Below are 23,849 nucleotides of genomic sequence, written 5' to 3'. Positions count from 1 at the left end.
CTGCATAATTGCATCCACATTACTCTCCACATGGGCGATCTGATGTCCACCCACTAAATCATTTCATTCAGCACAGGCTTATGAGACAGTTCTACGGCCATGGGAAAAGTGTTGCAAACCACACATATATTTAAGAATTCATATGTATCATGTCAATATCTCCATAGTGATGTAGTGTATGAGCTGACTTTATATCTTTATATCAGACTTTTTATCTATATAACCAATGTTTGAGACCAACAAACAACAAAACCAGTCATTTTTTAAAAAGTCAGCATTGCATCTTTCAGTGGCTTTTTAGCTCCCAAACATGAGTGTTTTTTAGCGACTTATTGAGTTTTCCAGCAGAAATAGTGCCACCAATAGCAGTTGTTTATTACCAAGACATTGCTGCATTTCCTGTGGCTTTTTATCTCCCATAACCAGCATTTTTAGTCATTTTTACCTTAATGATCTTTTCCTAAACATACCAAGTGTTTTTTTATGCTGGAACTTAACCACACACAAACCGCAGCAACATTCAAACGTCAAGTTTCAGTGTATTTGCTACATAATAACTTACAAATGTAATGTATCTGGGTTCACAGCTTTTTACAGGTGATTACTTTGTTTTTTGTTTCAGTAAGCAGATATTCGATATACCAATATCTAACAACACATTTGGCCGATAGCCAATACCAATATCGATATATGCACTATTTTCCCCACCTAATTTTAGTGATCATCATGTCTCTTTTGTAGTAGAATTAACATCATATTTTGCAGATTCTATTTGTGATGAAGACATGAAGTACAATGCTTTTCACTGTATGTAATTTTCATTCATTGTGCAAAATAAGAAAAATACTTCAGTTTAGGGTTGATGCTTTGTACATGCTCCATTTGTCAATCAAAAAAATAAATAATATAAATAAAAAATGTATATGTATATATATATATATATATATATGTCAGCAGGAATCAGCATGTTGGCCGAATCAATATTTCATTTTAAAGCCATTATATTCCAGCACCAAATATTATTGTACATCCTAATTTTCATGCAATTTTCTAACAAAAATGTTTGGTGCATTTCTGCTTTAGTTGCTCATTGCCTTCTTCCCATGTTTCAGAGTTAATTCATTTACATATTCTATACATTGCCCATGTTGTGATGTATTGATCGAATGGTTTGCAGAAATATTAGTAGACACATTTTATATTGATATCATTCACTTAAACCAAGTAGAGTGAATTTTATCACCCTTCTTTAATAACTGCATCTTCATTTGTTTACTTAATAATATGTGTACTATTTATTTCTCACTCTGCAGAGTTGACCATATGTAAATGACTCTGTGTTTTACAAAGTTGGTTTTGAGCCCAGGAGAATAAAGCCGTGTTTACCTGAGAGGCATGTGTGCAGTATTGTTTGCCAAACATTTTCTTCTGTGCCTTCATGTGTGGATAAAGTTATTTTTACCCACAGTAAAGGCCATATATCCAGTGAGGTAATTATCAACACTAATTTCGGGACTAAATTGATCACAAGATGTGATATGTCATCATCTGTCTGATTCAGCTCAGCAGATAATAATGATTGATGAATCCATTATTTTGTACATTTGCCTCACAATGATTAACCAAAACAGCTCAGCTCAGGAAAACTTGAAAAACAGGAGGAAAGTAGAGAGAGGAGGCTCAGTGGGGATGTGTTTGAGACAGCAGTGAGGGTCAAACACCAGGCTGAGGGTTTGATATCAGCAGCTGGACACACGCTGTAGCAAAAAGAGTCTCCATCGAGCCACGTTGTGTTTTCTTCTTCGTTTGAAGCAGTCAGAGTTGATTCATCGTCTCCTTGAACTCCCTGTGCATCGATTAAACCCCTAAAAATGCATCTCTATTCATCAAAATTGAATCTTTATAATTAGTTTACATGAAAAAAAAGCCCTTGATGTAACTCTACACCATTTCCTCATTTAGTAAATGATCTCATATACACATAAGCCCCGCCCCTCAGGCGAGCATACCTGCTCACCTTCACTGTGCTCGTCAAACTCTTAAACATCTGCTTGTGAACAGTAACAGATATCGTGAGTCTTCAGCTTGACTATGTTATAAAACAGCTAATAATGTGTTGCTAATATTAATTATACCTAGATAACCATAAATATAGACACAGATATTTAAACATAAAACACATAAAGTTGCATACTGGTGGGGTGCCATACAGAATCATGGGTAGCACGGGTTTGACACAACCTCTTTCATGTGGGACTGGAGTTCGCTTTCCGTGTGGATGTGTGTTTTTTTTTTCTACACTTTACTATGTGCCTCTTTTGCCTAAACCTAACCATCGTGATGGTCGGGGTTGGTTGCCAGGTGCTAATGTGGTGTAAACATAACAACTTGCAGCATCATCCCATCATGTGAATTTATTGACATCACAGTAACAGCATCCCATAATGTAATCAGCTGATGCAGTAGGATACCTAAAATGTCATATGTAGTCGTAAAAAGTCACTGACCATGTGACATGTTGGAATGGGAATGTGTTGAAAATCACACACTGGAGCACCATGATGCTGCTGTCCTTTGGTTCTGTGAAAAAATGTAAAGGCGTCATGAAGAAAAGACTTTGCTGCGTTTCCATAGCGATCTCTGTGTAAAAATGACTATTGTTACACCCAGCTGTGGCGTCAACTGCTTATTTCTCTCGTGATTTGTCTCATAGCATATCAAAAACACCATATGGAGATGTTTACAAGGTTAAAAACTTTCCATTGGATGGGGTTCTTTGACATTTACTACAGAGTTTATTATTTCTGTCATTTATTACAGAGTCCTCTCAAAAACGTCTCCAGACTTGTACAGTTTGTGTGTTTTGCCCCTGTGTTTAAACTTTGGTGACACAAACTTACTTACAAATGTAGTTTTACTTCATGTGAACAAGAACAAGTTGAAGGTTAGCTGGACTCTGAGCCCTGACAGTCTGTTATTCATATTATCAACGCGGGTACGATGTGGACGATGAAGTTCTGTTGGCTGTGAATCACTCACTGAAGTAGAGCAAAAGAGTAAAAGGACACATCCACATGTCTGAATACTGATGTCTGCTGGAGGATTGTTGCCGATTTGTTTGTTCTCAGAAATGTCAAGGTTACCAGGCATCTTTACTGGAGCATGTGTGTGCAGCGATGCATTGTGTTATCACTGTTATCATGCTCTTTTAACCGATGCACTCCATGCTTGTTTGAATGTAGATTCACGTTGTGTTTGTCTTCAAAGTGCATTAATTGAAGTAATTGATTTGCTGCTCAGTTTTACAGCATCTTGACATTTTTCATGATAGACCTTCACACAGACCTCTGCGTCTGACTATTGACTGGTGGCAATCTCTGTGACAGTTGTGCAGCTTGTGAAATCTTTCTCGTCGCTGTTATTGTGGCGACAAACAGAGCAGCAGCGTTTCAGGCTGCAGGTCTTCGGCTCTGGCTCGCTGCCTGGACCTGACCCTTTGACTCAAAGTATTTGGAGTATTTCTTTGATGTTGCCATCAGCAATATTGACGCTGCTGAGCATGTGGGTGTTTTTAAGGATTGGAGCACGTTCTCTCTAATTTATCTTGTCACTCCTCCATCCTCTGGGGGTGTTTATGAGCTAACAGGGAAAAACAGTCTGTCTGTAAACAACAGAACAACAAGCTTCGGTTTCTGTTGCTCATGTTTGGCTTCTTCTACTTGCTTGTCATGTCTTTTCTCGTTCACCTTCAATTCCAGGTGCTTAGAGACGTGAGGATGCCGCTTATCTTCACTTGAGTGTAAATTCAGTGCTAAGAAGCCTGTAAATGCTGAAGATATCTTTTTAATTTGAGTGCTGAAGCCTCATCCTGTAGGTGTGGATTTTATCTCCCTCTTACACTGGAAGTAGCATTAGAAGTCTGTTAATGTACATATGGGCATGTGAGTATTAAGTTTTAAGAGAGAGAAAATGTGAAGCTATCGTTTAGTGCTGAAAGATGAGCAAATACTGACTCATACAGTAGGTTTCTAGGTCGGTATCAGCTAACTGTAGCTGGATTGAAGATGTACACAACTGCTGAAAAGTCTGAAATCACCTATTAAGCCTTTGAAACCATAACAGATTGTTTTGATGTCTTTCAAAAAGATAGGGGAAGGCAACAAGTTACGTTTAAAAAGTAATAGATTTATTTTTATATATAATAAAATCACTATATATATCTATCTATCTATATCTATATATCTATATATCTATATCTATATCTATATATATATATATATATATATATATATATATTATATATAATAAAAAATTTAGACAAATTTGAATTTGTAGTTACATTTAAAAGAAACCAAACCAATTTGCTTAGTTTTCAAAGGGTCATATAGTTTGTACAAGGCATATAAACACAACACATGAAAAACTGATGTTGATCCAGGTTTTTCAAACGGTTAAGCTCTTTCCCACTGGACAAAAACCCTAGTAACACTAACATCTGGACTTTTTTTCTGTAGTACAAGGTTACAGTCGGCATTCATTGCTGGGAAAAAATGACTCTGCAATCGTCGCGGTACTTATTGTCTCCAACTCCAATCAGCGGTGATGAAAACATGACAAGGAGGCGCACATGCTAATTTAGCATCCTCCTGCCACCATTGTCATCTGAGCAACAGATTCAGTCTTTCCCCTTCTAAGCAGCACTAGAACATTTGAGAAAGATAATAGATAATTAAGATATAGAATGAATTATCCACTGAACATTTTCACTGGCCTCCATGCTGCTCTCCTACTGTTTGCTAACTCTCCCAGAAAGGCATACTTGTCTACTGGCAACAATAAAGGAGCCTGTCCCTTAGTTTTCAGCATAGTAGTCCACATTTAAAAGACCTTCATATGTGTGCTAATTCTGGTGGAAAGAGGATATTATAGCATATTGTTTTTTTTTTTCTTCTCTTCAATAATGGCTATTATTGTGCATGTACTTGTACATGTAAGATGTGACATTTGGACATTTTGATGTCAAGCTTCAGTTTTCTTTTGTCAGTCACTCCTGATTTATTTTTTCTTTTAACTGAAGTGTTGCTCAGAGGTGTCTTTGTCTCCTTCTGCCCTTTCAGTTGTCACTTTAGTTTAGCCTTTGTGCTGCATTTTGATCGCACCATTCAAAATCAAACAGAAGTCCTCTTATGCATCCGACTGAACCCAATCAAGCCTCCGTGGCAGGAGATTACAAACTTTATGAGCAGTAGTGTAGCTAATAACTAATTCATAAGACTACATAATTTCAAGATCAGTATGATGGTTGAGTATGAATACACTGAGGCACTTCTATTAAATTAGCTTCATATTCATAGTATTCAGTTTGCCATTCAAAAAAACCACTTCAACAAAGACAGCATTCAGTTACCACCGCACACGGTTGGCATTAAGTTATAATACTGAGTAAAAAAAGAGCAGAGATAAAAACGGAGAAGACTATTTAACATTGTGTGACTTGTTTAAATGTCTGCCTTGCAGTTGCTGGACGTCATGAATAAAGAGTCATCAAAGAGGCTCCTTCAAGCCATGCGAGCACAATCACGGTATTACAGCTAATGAAATTTAGATCAAGTGTGAGAGCAGAGAGCCTTTAGTCAATGTGGCTTAGTGCTGCGCAGCCCTGGGCGCACCGATCACACTGAATGCAGGCCAGGGTTAACAATCACCCGTGAATGCTAAGCTGCTCAAAGTGTTCCTTCAGATGTTAAGTATTAGCCTCTGGTCTTTCTCCTTTCTCCCTCACTCTTTTCCACACTAACCCCTGATGCATACTGCGGCCAATTAAGACCAAAAGGCTAACATCCATCTGCTGCTAAAAAGTGATCTTTTGACCGTGCTCCATAAGGAAAAGCGCAATGGCAACGTTTTCTCTTGAAACAGTATTTATAGCTGGCTGTGCTCTTTAAGCACAAAAACAAAGAGCTGCTGGCCCTCGCCTCGTGCTCACCAGACTTTTTTTGTAGCTCTCGGCAAACAAAAAAAAATCTCTGCTGAGTTTAATGTGACTCAACGTGGCAAGTTCAATGTGGTAATACTCAGTTCTTCCAAAGGCTACGCAAACATGCAATTATCGCTTTGTGGTTCATGTTTTGTCTGAACTGTGAAGCACACAGCGTCCAACACTCAGAAATTCAATTCGAAGTCTTTTTAACGACTCAAAACAAGCACAAAGAGGGCAGAAAGCACTGTGGCTGAAAACTGAGGTTACATAATGAAACTGACATCTTGCACTCTTGAACTGATGGATTCATTTTCAGGCGTGAGACTTAAAACACAGCTCACGCTCTTCTAATCATGAAACAAGCTTCACGAGAGCGTTTTAGTCGATTCATTCAGCCTTTTAGGAACCTGAAAATACTATCAAAACACTAAAAGGTTTGTTAGTGAGCAGCCTTATCCATAAAATAAATATAGTCATCCGTAAAATCAGACCTTTGTGAGATCATCTCTCTAAGCTTTGATGTAATCTGACAATTTGACTGAACTCATTCTCATTTACTAGAACTGTGTGGGGTGAACGGATCCTCAGAGACCCGAGGCTTACACAATATGTACATTAACTCACATTCACCCTTCAGACTGCTGCCTGTTATTACTCTACACACACTCTCACCATATGTTGTGGGAGTTTTGACATTGTTGAACTGAAGATAAGTTTATACTGTGGTGAATGAACTTTTCTTAAAGGGACAGTTTATCCCAAGACAATAATTATAATTTTTTTTTTAAATTTAAATAAGAATAATTATTATAATAATAATAACAATGAGAAAGATAATGATAATGAAAATAACAATAATAATAATTTCAAGCAATTTTGATATTGGGTGGATGTGTCCCCCCTCAGTATATATTAGAATTATTATATTGTATTACGTCTACTCTTTTCGTGATGGCCCACTGGTGGCAAATGCAGACATAAAATACAATCTTTTTCAAAATGAACATATTCACTGGGCAAAAACAACTAGGCTACATGTTAAACATGCATTTTTATTATTATGTAGCACATTTTAAACATAACTGTAAAATTCATCCTACTTTAACAGACATGGATGATGCTCTCCCCAAGACAATGCTGAAAACAGACAAAACCAGGACATCTTTGATCTATTTCAGCTTATTTGAGTTGCATAATCAAAGCGTCATCTTATTAGTCATTTTGGTAAAAAAAAGTTCATTTCAGGTCGATGCTTTCAAAGCCGTTCTCTGCTGAAAGTCATAACGTTCTGGTATTATTGTGCATCCATACAGAATACATTTTTAAATCTCAACTCCAGTGTTTCCCCAGAAATAATGACCTGTTTACACAAGATAATCCACAGACCTTGTTTCATGTAGGAACTATTTTCTCTCTATAGAACTGCACCCACCATTTGAATCACTGCGCAGAAGGAGACGTGCATCTACTGCTTGCTCACCTTAGCTAGCTTACGGTGAAGCTCAGCCAAGGAATAAACAAGTAAATGCATGCTTCCTCCTGTGTGGTGATACAGTTGGTGGGTATCGTTCAATATGTGATATGACGTTGGCACAGACGCTTCCAGTTGCCTCTCTGTCAGCTTTGCTATATTTGTGCCAAATTAGTGGTAAATATGAGCAAAATTTAGGCTTTTATGTCCATGTTGCAAGCCATCTTGGTGATTTTTAACCATAGTAATGGATGCCGCAAGTAGAGAGGGCGAGCGTGCTGTGCTGCTGTCAGAAATTATCCGTGATTTATTTTTTTACTGTGAGAAAATGCACTGGCGGCATGAGAGTGTGTGAAAAGTGTCAGCTGGGCGTGTCTCATGGTTACTGTGAGAGTTTGCAGCCCTGTAACTATATTTATAATTTTTGCGCATGTCACACAGCTGCTCTGTTTGCATGCATCAGTGCATGTTAACAGTTAACCCACAATCTCCCAACAGATTGATTTCAAACAGATTGAGAAAAAATGTGCATGTAAACGCAGCTTTTAACAGACAGAAAAATACTTGAGTAACCTGGTCGTAATTTCTGTTGAGTTTTTCAAATGTATCATTTTTTTTGGGAGGCGCTTTGAGCTCTTCAAGCTGAGATCCACTTTGTTGGAGAGAAGGCAGACATCTCTACGGCCGGATGAACCGTCCCTTTAACAGTGCTCTGACCCTGCAGTGATTTACAAAACCTTTATTCGACTGATTGAGGCGACCCAGCGTGTATTTCATTCAACATTTTCCATAAATAACTGATTTGAAATCAAGACACATCTGCTGGTTATAGAATTGCCAGCGAGACAGCCGAGATGATCCTGCGATGAACCCTGACCCAGCCGAGACAGAGGTTCAGTTTTGGTGTGTGAGACGCCGCAGATCTGAGAAATAATAAACAAACAGGAGCAGAGAGAGAGAGACAGAGAGAGACAGAGAGAGAGACAGAGAGAGACAGAGAAGAGAGAGAGACAGAGAGAGACAGAGAGAGAGACAGAGAGAGACAGAGAGAGAGACAGAGAGAGACAGAGAGAGAGACAGAGAGAGACAGAGAGACAGAGAGAGAGTGACACAGTGACCCATTCATTAGTGAAGCTGACCCTGCAGGGACAAAGAAGCTGTTCATTAAATAGACACTCGAGGCCCAGTCAGAGATCAGCCTCTCGCCCCGACAGGCAGCGAATCACACTCCACATATATTGTTCAAAGCAAACGTCCTCAGTGCAGGGCCCGAGGACTCCCAGGAGACCTGTTGAGGGCTCTACAGGGGCCCCACGTAAAACAAAGAATAGCTAATTTTATTATTAAGTTAGTTAAAAGTGCCTCCAGAACTTTTCTTTTGGTGACTTTTTACTTCTTTTTTTTTTTTTAAATCTTCATTAGCACCTCATGGTTCCTCGGGTTTTTCTGCATGAGCACTTATGAAAGAAAGAAAAGCCACTTTATTGTGACTGCAGTGAAGTTAGCTCATTAAAACAGAAGTATAACTAAGAATATAATGTCTTTATGGTCAAAAGCATACACTACCTTATAGATACAGTGAGAGGAACATGTTTATTAACATTTTTACATTACAATTAATGATGCCAGTTTAGGTTTGTTCATGATTCATAGGTTTAAATCTGCTCTGACTCAGCAGATATGGACTGTGGGTATAAGGCTGCTATTAGTCGGTTACTGTAAAATTTCAAATATAAGCCCAGTCCCAATTAGACACCACGTCTTTTATTAGCCCGGTGTGGCTACACATTTTGACAAATATACGTCTGTCTCTATTTCAATTTCAAGTATCATTCTACTACATAGTACTATTTAAATACATATAAGTACTGTGTATAAATTATACTCCAGCCAAAGAAAACGTAGGTGATGTAATCAAAGTTTAACTAAACTTAGGGATCACAATATATATAGCGCATATATAACTTCTGTTTTAACCTGAAACCTGAGCACATTGGCTTCATTTCTTTCAAAAACGTGGGAAGAAGGCAGTAGGCAACAAAATAAGAAATGGCCCAAAAAGTAGCAATTAGTCAAAAGTATGAGAAAAATTACCTGAAAATTAGTCAAACAATAAATAAAATTTAAAAAAAAAAGAAAGAAAGAGAAAAAAGGAAGTTAAAACAAGGAAATGATGTGGAAAAAGTGCGTAAAAATCTAATAATTTTGTAACATAATATTAGATATGTAAGTATGATTTCCCTTTACATTGTTTCCAAGCTTTAAAAAAAACCCAGAAAAACAAAAACTCTAAATCTACTAATTTCTAGCAATTTGCGGGACATTTCTTACCATGTTTCTTAATGCCTTAATACTGATGTTTTCGAAGAAGTCACACCCATTTGCTTACCGTTCAAAGGTTTAAACATTTGTGAAAGTCGTCAAACTCAGCACGAGAAAAGTGATGTTGCTCCAGGTTTCAAAAGGTTAGATGGACCATGAAGTTCAGAGGTACGGTCAGAGGAGTTGCAATGCGTTTAAATGCTGAGTCATATTGTTCCAGGAATTACAATGATTTTGTTTTATCCATCCACCACTCTGCCACCACCACCACTTTACCACCACTCCCACCCCCACACACCATATATGCTGGTTTTCTTGCAAATTGGAGAAAATGTCATAGAGACCCTGGAAAAGCACATTTTGGCAAAAAGTTTCATTTTATATCCTAAAAATAGCCTTCTCAATTTAAAAGCTGGTGTTGCAGGCCCCTACTAACCAATATCACACTTGATCACTGCTCATAATGGGTATTTAACAATCTGATCACAGCCAAAGTTTGCTGCTTTGAAAGTACTGGATAAACAGTTTTTAAATAACAGTGGAGAGAAAGGTTGGAGAATCAGGTACGACATGTTTTTAATTGGACCGACATGCTTCAATAAAAGCTAAATGAAGCATACAGCAGGTTACAATGTGGACACATCGCCAGTTAAAAACAAATGCTATAATTTCTAAAAGATTACATCTACATAAACACTATTGTGTGATTTGTTTGCATTTGTTTGGCTTTGTAATGTTTGCTTACCTCGCTCGTGTTTGATTGAGTTTTGCACGGCACTGATGCAAACATGAAATCTGACGGGAATGTAAAGTCTCCGGAGGCTATCAGTTAATACACTATCAGCTAAAATAATGAAGACACACAGAAAGGATATTTTTTGTTGTAGGACGATAAAATTACATTAACATTTAGATTGCACAGGTCTGAGCTTTAGGCATGCAGTCTGTGCAAGAATGTGCACATGCTTGCAAATGTTCAGTTTCACAAAGTTATACATTTAGATACTCTGTATGTTTGTCTCTTTGTCTTCTAGATTTGAGACAATTAAAGCTTCAGTCCAATAGTGGAACTGGATGATCATCATCAAAACTGATCTGGCAATCTTCATAATTTTCAAATTAAAAGATTCGGTCTGGGTTGGGGTCAGGGTCAGGGTTAGGTATTTATTGTGCCTTTGTGCTGGCGATAGCTGTGACTGGAGGCAGTTTGTTTTTGGCTTGTCTGTCCATCTGTCCTTCCCATTGTCTTGAACACAATATGTCAACAACGCCTTGAGGTAATTTCTTCAAATTTGGTACAAATGTTCACTTGCCATTATCGATGAACTGATTAGATTTTGGTGTCCACAGGGTCAAAGTTCAAGGTGACTGTGACCTTGTATCTGTCTCATTCTTGTGAACACAATATTTCACAAACACCTCGAGGGAATAGTTTTCAAGTTTGGCTCAAACATTAACTTGGACTCAGCAATGAATTGATTAGATTTTGGTATTCAAAGGTCACTGTGACCTCCTCTGTCTCATTCTTGTGAATGGGATATGTTAAGATCGCCTTTAGGGAGACAAATTTGACCCAAATGTCCACTCAGACTCAAGGATGAACCGATCAGAATTCAGTGGTCAAAGGCCAACACCAACATCGTGACTTCATTAAATGTGTTTTGACCATAACTCAAGAATTTACATGCTAAAGTTTCACACAAATCTATCAGGATAAAATGATGAAGTAATGACATTTTATATCCTGAGCTGGGATATCATAATATTATGCAAAAAATGCTTTTCTCACCATAATTGAACATCATATTTCCGGGACAGAAGGAGAGATATTTGGTCAGACACTGAATTGGTGATGCTAATATTGAGCTGATTGTATAAATCTTCTGTGCTGCCGGGGGGAAGATACGTGTGAAGCATCCATGTTTTCACAGACATGGATGTAAACTGAGTGCAGCTTGACTGATGCAGGATATCACTGCATGGCAGTAACTCTGGTTTAATATTTTCTTCAAGAGACCTGATGTACAGTAGAGTGGCAGTAATTGATAACTCTGCGAATACTGTCTGCTAAACATGTGATAAATGGAGGTGAAACACAGTTTGTTCTCCGGATGTCAAATGGTGCTGTCAGACTGCATGCAATATTGAAAAGTTAGCTGTAGGCTACCGAGGCTGCGCATTGATTTACATTCGGAGAAGAAAGACCAAGTTTCAGTGTGTGGCAGAACATGGAAACAGCTGCAAAGATCTGAACAAACAAAACATGTCATAGAGGATATTAGACGCAGAATAAGAAACATAGCACACCAGACTGTGCATTCTTAGACCAGGCAGGCTGAATATGGCCCGCTTTGCGATCTTTTTTCATCGTGAAGCTGTTATATTTCACATCCAGAGCTGGAGGAGTGTTGAGAGTGAGAGCCATGCCAGAAAATAGTCTTGGAAAAGATAACTTCTATCTGGGATGGATTAGATTTGGGTGGAAGGTGTTTTTATTTTGGTACCGGGGGAACCTGTCTTGATTCTGCTGCATTTTAGATTTCGGATCAACGTTTTCTCCGCTGCATTTTCTTCCTCTGCCTCAAAACTCAATATCAGCTCTCGAGATAACATTCACTGCTTTTATCAGTTTGTATTGTGACGGCAAAAACTTCCAAGTTGCCTTTTTTCTATTATTGGATTAAAAAAAAAAAAAATGCGTCACATAGAATTTATAGACTCAAAAAAACACCTGAGAGGATTCGTGTGGGGAATACTAATGTACTTTACCCTCTGATTCTCATTCAGAGAGTCTAAAAATTAATAAATATATTGCAGCATGATGTGATCTGGTACTAAGGATGCCCAGCAAACCTAAAAATCACTTGATTGGTTCTTGATTGAGTGTGTTGATACAGTAAGATTAAAGCACGGATACTCAACTTGCTTTGCTTGGGGGCCACTTTTGCAGGTGGACAGGAGGTCAGGGGCCATTCGCAGTAGATCCATGCATGTTTCTGGGAATTTTAGGTCATTTATAGGATTTTAGGACATTTATGAGATTTTAGGACATTTCTTGGATTTAGGGACTTTCCTGGGATTTTAGGATGTTTCTAGGTTTTTAGGTAGTCCTTGTATTGTAGGATATTTCTTGGAATTTTAGGACATTTGTAGGATCTTAGGATATTTTTCAGGATTTTAGAACATTTCTTTCTGGGATTTAAGGATTCCAGGACATTTCCAAGAGTATAGGACATTTTAGGATTTTAGGACATTAGGGGCTTAGCTGGGACCTCTGTCAGGGGATACAGGTGATCCTTTATACAGGTGAGCACTTTGATAAACAAGCTCCATTTGATGCTGTTTTTTTTTTTTTAATTTTCTCTTGCACTTTTGTGTACTAAATTTTCCAAATGAACTCCTGGTTTGAATCCCTATATTTTTATTGTGACTGAGAAAATGGATGGGGGTCCAGATTTGGCCCACAGGCCGTCGGTTGAGTATCACTGGGTTAAATCAGCCATTTAGGATGTGCCATGAGGCTCCTGTGAGTGCAGCGTCATGTTGACCGGAGATAGATCTTGTCAGCTGTATCAGCAGCTGAGATCAGAGAAAAGGCAACAAGCATCCTCATCAGAGGCAATCAGCGCTGGAAATGTGCTCCTGATTTTCTGCCAGTCTTGATTTTTAACTCTGCATGGACGTGGGTCAACATGAGCCGTCCTCACACCGTCTGCCCGAAGCCCACAAAGGGTCCAATCAGCCCCCGGGCCACGTGATAATAGAATCAATTACCTTTAGAGTTTAATGTGAGGCGAAAAGTGAAGCTGCCCAATTAATTTGATTTCTTCTCCCTCGTCGTATCAATAGCCTTTAGATAGCACAGAGAGAGCCCAGCCACCCTGCTTTAATTAGTGTTTTTCAACTTGCTCCGACTACCAGCTGAGCTTGGATGACTGAGTTAAGACAGCTTTATGGTTTCAGCAAAGTTTTCCTTATGGAGAAACACAAAATTAGTCCCTGAACTCTCTATTTGACTCCATATAAGCTTTAATGTAATGGGAAAGTGTGTGTAGATCCGAGCTGTTTCTACACACAGTGTTATATTTATAGCACCCAGAAAAGTTTCTTTTCCAAGAGAGCAGAGCAGATATATGTTTTTGAGATGTCTTGTTTTTCATGCTGGAGAAGTGCACCTAAAGGAGCAATAAATAAACACAAAGCAAACATAAGCCTGGAGTTGGTAATGTTGTGGATGAACATAACAATAAATGAGGATGATGCTATGAGTAAGCGACCAGAGGAACAAAACATTTCAGCTGTTGAAGGATAGAGCTGGTGGTATTCCATATTTCTGTTGTTGTCAACAAATCCAAAGGAAAGACAAAAACTAATTAGTTAATTTCTGAATAATTTCTAACTTCCCTGCCTTCTTTTTGGCACTCAGCGTCATCAGACTCACAGGATGTAGACTGTGGGTATAAAGCTCGTCACTGGCCGCCTATCGCAGACAGTTTTGTTTTTACCTAAGACTAATCTCTCATAGCCAGACTCTCCAAACTTCCTTTAAATGCTTTGCAACAACTTAGCTAGCTACTTACATGCAAAACAGGGGTGCAGCGACACATCAATCTGGATCAATATATTGATACAACAAGTAGAATTCCCAATGAAATGTGAACAGAGGTGGAGGATCTAAATTTGTCCTCCTGTACAGGTGATAAAATGATAACAAGGTACACACAGCAAAAACAGCAAAAATAGTGCAGGCACTGGCAGGTATTAGGGGGATGCTGCTTTCAGAATTTCTAGTAAAGGTGGTGCATCAGTCTGGATCGATAAATTGATCTATGAGTTTAATTATCAACGATCCTGTATCATTGATACAGAGTGAAAACATTTATACACGTCATAATCAATAAGATCCGCTTCTGTGTTTAAATTTCCATGGCACGTCTGTGTCACCATTTCCATCCAAGTGCACCTCATTCCTAAACTTTTAAACAGTAGTAGCAGTTCTTGCAGGCAGATAACGTCAAGAAGCCAAGAAGAAGTAAGGACAAGTTGTCAAATACTGCAGCTTCTGCTGTGATTTCAGCATAAGATATTGATGCCACACTGATTAGATTTTGGTGTCCATAAGGTCAAAGGTCTAGCTGAGAGCACGGCTGGGCAGACCTGTTCATGGCGTTATTACATACGATAACAGCATGATACGAGAATGGACGGCGGCCGAACAGAGCATTTGTGTCCACATGATATGCAGCTGGACGGTGTCAGGTTGAACTGTGGCGGTAATGACGTAATATAAGGACCAAAAAGGACCCTAAAGGGTGGATGCGAGAGGCGGTGGATGAATCCAACAAACCCAGAGACGCAGGTCTCTGTGACAACTGTGGATGAGAACGTGTTGGACATTTACTGATGTCGTTTCACAGGCCCCTGAATTGAATCATTTGAAATCACACCGTGGCAGACTTTATGATTTTAGCAAACGTCATAATGTGATCAAACTTGTTTACACCCCTGAGGCTGAAATTTTAATATTTCAAGTTCTGGTTTCTTTTGCTGGGATTTAGCCATTTCAGTACTGAGCCATTTAAATTGCAAGGGCACCGTTGCTGCTTCATAGGTTAAGTGTAGCCCAAAACTATTTTTATTTATTTAAAGAAATACATACAGCACAGTGTTTTTTGTCCATAGTTCAGAATCATGATGTGTTGAACCAGACCTGTGTCCAGTGCTGGGACAGCAAGTCTGCCTATGCAAGACTTCAGTCTAAATCCTTTTAGTTCCTAAAGAAGATGTAATTCTACACAAAAGAGTCACAAACATGTAGTTCCAATGTTAAATAGCCCCAGTAATCTCCTAAGGAGACAGCTGGGCACTGTAATTTTTGGCAAATGTTCTCAAACAGGGATAAACAGTGCATGTGTTCAGGGCTACTTTCAGCAGCAGGTTAATACACATTTGGTGCGGTGGTGCAAGTTTACAGCAGCAGAGCAGCATGTGTGGGATTTATTCACGATAAACAGCGCTCGAGCTCTTCGCATTGAAGAAACATGTCACCCAGTGCTACAGTGTGGCTCCTTGATGTGTTTTTAATTTAATTTTGGACAACAAAGGAGCTCTCTGACACAGAGGGATCTGCTACAAAAAGCTTTGGATGCACACAAAAAACGATGCTTGTTAGTGAGATCAATTCATTGTTGGTTTTGTTCTTTTCACAGGTTTTGCTGTCTTTAAAAACACATAGAATATCCCCAGCTGTATACTTTAAAGGCTACTGTGAAATGCCCTATTTTTGAACCAAGCTTTGCTGTGTTTTATGATCAAAACAATTGTATTTTTGATGTATGATAATATATAATTATAAGACTAGCTCTAATGTACCACCGTCCTGTTCCAGCGCTGTTTGCAGAATCTCTACTGCAATTAGAAAGAGAGGATAAAGGGAGACTTTGCCAGAGACTTGTGTACAGACAAATAAGTTTTATTGATGTTTGTGGCAGTTCCTGCTGGTTGCCAATAGTTTGATAAATGCCACAGATTACTCCCAGCTCCTGTAAATTGGCTTTCAGACACTTCCCTTTGATCACCAATAATCTCCGCTGTTGCACGTTGTGTAGACATTGCCTAATCAGTCCTCCCACACCGCTGAAGCATTCAGACTGTTTTTTTTTTTTTTTTTTTTACCAAGAATTGACCCAAAAGTAGCGCAAAACAAGGTGACACATTATTTTTTATTGAACATGGCATATTTCTGTTGCACTCACACATGCTCTGCTGTGAAATGCCAGCAGCTTTTCAACACATTTTACATCAAGGTCCGTATTAGAGGAGTCTGTGAATTTACTGTGTCATCCTTGAAGATGCATTATATGCTTTTTCCTCAGATGACAAGCTAAAGTAAAGTGTCTCAGTCTTTCTTTAGCATTACAGGCTTTGGAAGTGTTTGACTAATTGATGCTTGCTTAAAATGGATTAGTGTTGCGAAGGCACACAAGAGTTTCAAATGGTATCATGAAGTGTAACTGGAAGATGTTTCAGAGCCTGTACAAGAAGGCCCTGTTTTATTTTTTAATGATCCATAACCTTGATTCAATGTCTCATTTTGTCCTGAGCATTACTGCAATTTCCAACCGTAAAGTAGAACTAAATTGGCCATATAAACCTGAGCAAAATGGCTTGATTTCTTTTAAAAACACAAGAAGACTGCAATGAGCAACAAAGGAGAAAATGACTAGAAAATTTCCTGAAAATTAGAAAAAGAAAGAAAGAAAGAAAGAAAAAAAGACGTAGTTGAAAATAGGACGTTGACCTGGAAAGTGCTTTAAAAATTATAATAATTTTGTAACATAATTTATAATAATAGAATTATAAACAGAATTTTCCCCTAGCTTGTCTTCTTTTTCCCTAGACATTTTTCTCTAGCTTTTAGCTTTTTTAGCTTTCCCCATGTTTTTTTTTTTTTTTTTAAATGCCCAGGGTTCAAAGGTTTAAATGTTGTGAAAGTCGTATGAAAGTAAAACAAGGAAAGTAATGGTGCTCAAGGTTCAAAGGGTTAACCATTTAAAGACGGACATTCGGCTGCTGGAGATCATTGTTTGCATGATCCTGTGATTGAAAAAAATAAATAATATGCCTTCCAAACCTGCTGGGTTTTTTTAATACCAAAAAACAAAACAAAAAAAATTGTTTTCCCTTGATAAGTGCCCAAAAATGTTTCAAGAAAACAAATAAAAACACGCCTTCCCAACCCAATAGACATTAAAATAAATACAAAATACAGCCATGTACGGTTGCATTATTAAAAACACAGGTCCGTTCTTTGTACTTAAAATATTATTTGACAAGCCTCACCCGTTTTGCACCACCACCTTCTGTCATAAATAACGAACAGTCCTTAAATTATATTTAAATATTCAGGTCTAATCCTGTTCTAAATTCATTAATTTTTGAAATTATATATATTTTAAAAAGCTAATATATTGTAATGAAAATGAACTAATAAGGAGAACTGGAGGTTTTTCAGAGAACGTATGGCCTTTAAAATGTGTTTTAATGTCATGGAAAAATCAGTAATAATGATGAATAATGAATGATGAGTCTATAACAATGCCTCTGCACTCTGCTCATCAAAATGAGCATATCTCAAAAATGAAATAATGTACATAGTACAAATAAGTTATAGAGTGTTAAGAAATATTTAGTTTATATTTCTGCATTTAGAAATCTTTCCGATCAGTATGTGCTGTTTTAATGTCTGATTTCTGTATGTTTTTTTCTTCACAATTGCAACTTAGTTATTATGGTTATTGACTTACATAACCTTTTAGCTTAGGTTGTGCAGATTTTAGTGTTTAAATTTTAAGATACTCCAAGAAATGACATCACAATAAGCAAAAATACCAATGTTTGCACTGGCGGACCATTTTAATTGGAGAGTTCAAAGGGTTAAGAACTAATCTCTTTGCTGTTTCTCTGAGCAGTATCTTGATTGTGCAGTTCCCTGCAGAGGTTTTTTACTGGATGCCACACTGTCCCTCTTGGAGTTACATCTAAAGCTTGAAGGTTTATTGTTTCGCATGTTTCAATTTGTAATTTGAGCCTGTTCTTTGTTTCCCAGGTCCATGGGGGAGATGCATGGGCAGCGACTGTGGCCCAGGTGGCAGCCAAAGCCGGGCAGTCTGGTGTGCCCATGTGGACGGCTGGACGACGCTTCACACCAACTGTGACCAGGGCCAGCGTCCCTCCAACCAGAGGAACTGTTTCCGTGTGTGTGACTGGCACAAGGACCTTTATGACTGGAAACTGGGTGCCTGGAATGAGTGCGTGCCAGTTTCCGCAAGGACCTTTGGGGCCCCGCGGCCGTTCACATGCAGCGGAGGCGAAGAGGGCATTCAGACCCGGGAGGTGGGCTGCATACTCAAATCAGACGGCTCTCCAGCAGAGGATGCCATCTGTGAGTACTTTGAGCCCAAGCCTCGCCTGGAGCAGGCGTGTTTGATCCCTTGCCCTCAGGATTGTGTGGTTTCCGAGTACTCGCCATGGACGTCCTGCTCCAAAACGTGCGGAACGGGCCTCAGGAACAGGGTCCGTAGCGTCCTGGTTCCTCCGCTTTTTGGAGGCATGCTTTGTCCAAACCTAACGGAGTTCCAGTCTTGTAAACCGGGGCCTTGCACGGGTCCAGAGGGCATGTACAGTCTCAGGGTTGGACCGTGGAGCCCCTGCATCCTCCCGCAGAATCGAGCGGCACGCCAAGTCAAGCGCAGGAAAGGTAAAGGCCAGGGGCTGCGGGAGAGAGCCGGGGTCAAAGATCCAGAGACCAGGGAGCTCATCCAGAAGAAAAGAACCAGGAATCGCCTGAACCGGCAAGAGAGTCCATTCTGGGACATCCAGGTGGGCTACCAGACTCGGGACGTGACCTGCATACACAGGAACGGGAGCACTGTGGGACGCCAGTGAGTGGCAGCATTTTTATGTTAATGTGACAGTGAAGTTAATATGTTTTTTTTCCCCTTCTGGATTATTATATGGCCCTTCAATTTTATTGCTGGGGAAATGATGAAAGATAAATCAGAATCATAGCTCAGTGTAACTCAAATCAGTTTAATTTCTTTCCAAAATATGGGGAAAAGGCAGTGAGCAGCTTAAAAAGAAATTACCCAAAAATGAACAAGAAATTAGTTTTTGAAATTAAGACAATTGCCTGAAAATTAGCAGGAAAAAAAACACACAGACAAACAAGTTAAAAAAAACACATATTAGCTGAATTTATTTCAAAAATATGGGAAGAGAGCAATAAGAAACTCTAGAGGAAATGACCCAAAAATGAACAAGAAATTAGTTTTTGAAATTAAGACAATTGCCTGAAAATTAGCATGAAAAAAAAACACACAGACAAACAAGTTAAAAAAACACATATTAGCTGAATTTATTTCAAAAATATTGGAAGAGAGCAATAAGAAACTTTAGAGGAAATGACCCAAAAATGAACAAGAAATTAGTAAAAAAAAAAAAAATAAATAAATAAAAGAAAATTACCTGAAAATTATATAAAAAAAAAAAAAAGAAAAACAAAGAAACAAGGACTTGACCTGAGTGAGGAATATTTTCTGCTTCGAAATATTTATATATTTTAATCACTACTATTATTTACTATTACTACTTCTTTATTATTATTATTATTAGTAGTAGTAGTAGTAGTAGTAGTAGTGAAGTAGTAGTAGTGGTAGTAGTAGTAGTAGTAGTAGTAGTAGTGAAATAGTCGTAGTAGTAGTAATAGTATTAATAATGATAATAAGAATACAATTCTGGAACGTAATTTAGAATATGCAATTATGGCAATTGTTATATAGTTTTATGTGTAATAATTTTCCCTAATTAAAAAAAAATCTAAATCTACTTATTTCTTTTCTTTTTTCTTAGATATCAAACCAATAGAAATCAAACCAATCGGATCTGGCCTTAGAGGTTTAAATACAAAAAGCAGCACAAGAAAACTGATGTCGCTTCAAAGGGTTACATTTTGATTTTTGTTTCACTTTGAAAAAATCCCTAAACTTTCCTGTCGCAGAGGTAATGTATCGAGTAAACTGCTCCAAATATTTCCACCTGCCTTTGACGTTAGGTGCACTGATCCTAACTCAGTATATCTCTAACATAATGCCAAATTTGTCCTCCTGAAAGTTTTTCTTCGCCCTGTCAGCAGCTGACACATATCAGAGGATGTTTATCGTCTGTGTGTTTGTCACCGCCGAGCTGTCAGAGCAATGAGGCACAACTCGGCACAGTGTATCTGATGTCAACATCCGAAGGTGGAAATGGCAAAGCAGCGCATTTCGTGACACGAGATCAATCTTAGCCACGACTTTGTTTGGCACTTTTCAAAATGAGGCAATTTTCGGAGTTTTGTGCTCTGGATTTGAATGGATGTGCGATCCATTCATCCGAGGAAGTGAACAGATCAAGATGGTTTCCGGTAAAATGTTTTACTTACTAAGCCATGAAGTCAAATTGGTAGAGTAAGTTTTTTAAAGTAAACATTAATATGGGCTTTAGTTTTCTGTGTTTTGAGGTTACAACTTCTTTGGAAGTTAAATGATCAGTTCACTAAAGTGCCATTTTAAAAAAGGTTTTGAGGTTTTCTCATGAACCAAGCAGATATCAGTTTGATGTGTCTGGGTTTTGAGGTGGAGGTTCTCAAAATCTGAACTTTGTGCATGGCCTCATAAAGTTAGGTGTTAGTGGGACAAAAGGGTATTTTTAAGTCATTTACGAGTCATAGTTGTAAGGCAAAACGGCAAATATATCAGAGATGTTCCTGATAAATAGTTCCTCTGATTTATTAACAGAAGTTTGAGCTTCTAGAACACTAGAAGAAAATAAATCATTCAGAAAACAGTCAAGATTGAGCACAGTTTAATAGATAAGCTTAAGTACTGTCTGAAAATATAAAATATAAATTATTGTATATATATTTCAAATCATTATAGATACATTATTTGTCCCTGTGGAGAAATTGGTTTGCAGCAACAATCAATTTATATATCGACATAACAAAAAGATCACATCAGTAGACAAAACACACAAGACTTTAAAGCAAATAAGGTGCAACGTGAAACCAAGAACAAGAACATTTTTCAATAACCAAACAGTACTTTAGTGCTGCTGAAATGTGTGGCGCTTTGCATTGTGCATGATAAAATTTCAAATGAGATTAGAATAGATTTAGATTTATTTCTAACACGCAAAATAAAACAAAAAATAGATAGATAGATAGTTCATTTTCTGAACAGTTCACCGAATTAGGCCTTCAGTTGACACATCTGTCTAAAATTCATGTTCTTACTATAATGATTTCCACTGTTTATAGTTTTGGTGAACTCTCGCCTCTACGTTATTATTGCTACGAGCGCCAAAGTCACCACTGACTGAAAATAAGAAACATCAAATGGCTCTCAGTGCCTTCTTATTTCTCAGCCTAAGATACACATCAAACATTTCACTTCCAAGAAATGAATCTGCAGCAGCTGAGAACACCACATCGACGTAAACCCTTACAGGAGGTTTTCAGAAACAAAAGTCCGACAAGGACTGATTAACTGGTGATGTAACTGACCTCATGTATCCTAGAAGGATTGGAGAGGCATCCTGTATCAAGAAAGTTTGAAATCTGGTCATATTTTTGGGCGGCAGTAGCTTACTTGGTCCAGTCCCCATCTGGACCCAGTATGGAGCATGGACTGGTAGCTGGAGAGGTGCCAGTTCTCCTCCTGGGCACTGCCGAGGTGCCCTCAAGCAAGGCACCAAAGCTGTGCATGTGGGTGTATTTCAGGTCTGTGTGTAAATGACCACAGAGTATAAACTTGAATTTCCCCTTGGGGATTAATGAAGTATATACAATTTGAAAAGATCAATTGAAAATTCAATTCAATCCAATTTAATCCAATTCAAAAATTTAAAACCACCTTCCCACTGGTTGGAGACACATTCTTCCAAGATTTTGAAAAAGGTAACATGCATCCATAATCACCCTCCTCGTAGGTATAATTACACCTGTGAGTTTGGGAGCAGCTTTGCACGGTTGGTTTTTTTTCCTGCTTCCTGTTGTAATTGCTGCTGAAGTGACACAGAAATTAGACTGAAATTAGTGTTCCAGCAGTTTGATCGAAGCCACAGGGCGAAAGTTGCTCCAGCAATTTTAACACATTTGTTATTGTGGTTTCTACTGTTCATCTGATTTGTGTGGACGGGAGATCAGCCGTCTGTGTGCTGGAGAACCAGCTGTGCACGTGTTTGTGTTAGTGTATGGAGAGTTTGCCACCCAGCTGAACTGTTGGTGTCGTAACTAAAGTGTTTGTCATTCTTCCCTCTAATGTTCTTGGCAGCTACCAGCCAGCTTTGCTTGTATTACCGCCACCCTTTGCAGGATGATGCAATCAGATGCATGTCGTCTAGTTTGACTTTTAAATTTGAGCCTAAACTAGGATTTGTTGACTATTTGAGTTTTCTGAATTGGGCTGTTTTTTGCTATCAAGGCTCATTTGCAGAGAAGTTGGAGGCCTCCCAATATAATACTATCACGATACTAACAACTCAATTCACCCCTCAGTGTTCACAAAAAGCTTTCAAATCTATAGCGCCTGTCTACTTTTTAGACCGTTATTAGTTGACGGCTATATTAAACAAAACAAAAAAAAATAAATGGTAATCAGTGAATTCTGCTTCAATATTTATTCCTGTTACTCGTGCTAACCCTCTGATGTCTACATTAGACGACTGTAAGGTACTCAGTGATTCTTCTTAAGAGCTTTTTTTGTGGCTCCATCATCTCTTTTTCTGTTCCTCGACTGACAGTAACTGAAAATGTCATTGGCGTTCCCAAGAAACATGGATTTGGGGCTTTCACGAAGTCCTCTGATCTCCAAGAAAGAATCAGTGACAATGTCAGTGGAGCAAGCCGAATCTGTCACATGCCACTGTACTCCGAGATGTGATCAATTATGTACTGAATCTGTTCATTAATGCTTTGTTGGCGCAGAGCTCACAGTAGTGACTGAGATCAAATATTTCAAAGGAACCGTGAAAACAACTCACATGCCCTTAGGAGCATAAATATTAATCCTTGACTTGTTTATTTCTTGTCCTGAAATATTCATAGTTGTTTTTGCCACTTTTGGAAAAAAAAGTGGAACAAACTTCCCAGAGAAGCAGTCGTATCCTTCGCCAGACGCGCGCTGAACATCTTGCTCGCTTCATTTCCAATTTTGTTTGATGAACATCTGTCATTGGGCCTTAACTTCCTCCGTAGTCCCCGACTCGTCCCAAACAGGCCGCTTCCTCATAACTCAGTCTTCTGCTTGTGTCCTATTAATCAAGCTTGACCTTTTGAATTCTTCTGCTGTGCCACTGAGGGGATCTACCACATTACGTCACTGCATTTAACCCTTTAACATCTGTGCTGCGTTCAGACACTTTTCACAAGCATTTCAACTTCTGAAACCGGAGAAAATTGGTTTGATTTTTTTTTGACAATGTGGGAAAAAACTAGAATTAAGTCAAGAATTTGTCTTGATTGCAGTGATGTGAGAC

The 23,849-nt window shown here is 38.5% G+C and overlaps 1 protein-coding gene across 1 annotated transcript in view; it reads left to right on the top strand.

Moving 5' to 3' along the window:
- Positions 1 to 23,849, top strand: part of LOC121945662 (thrombospondin type-1 domain-containing protein 7A) — a 224,008-nt gene that overhangs the window by 52,036 nt on the left and 148,123 nt on the right. The window contains exon 2 of the mRNA XM_042489960.1: positions 18,382 to 19,216. Within this exon, the coding sequence (XP_042345894.1) occupies positions 18,382 to 19,216 (835 nt within the window). The remainder of the gene's footprint in view (positions 1 to 18,381; positions 19,217 to 23,849) is intronic.

This window comes from Plectropomus leopardus, chromosome 7 (genome assembly GCF_008729295.1).
Source record: "Plectropomus leopardus isolate mb chromosome 7, YSFRI_Pleo_2.0, whole genome shotgun sequence".
Classification (NCBI taxonomy): Eukaryota; Metazoa; Chordata; class Actinopteri; order Perciformes; family Serranidae; genus Plectropomus; species Plectropomus leopardus.
The sequence above is the reverse complement of the archived record's forward strand: the minus strand, read 5'-3'. Positions and strand labels throughout refer to the sequence as shown.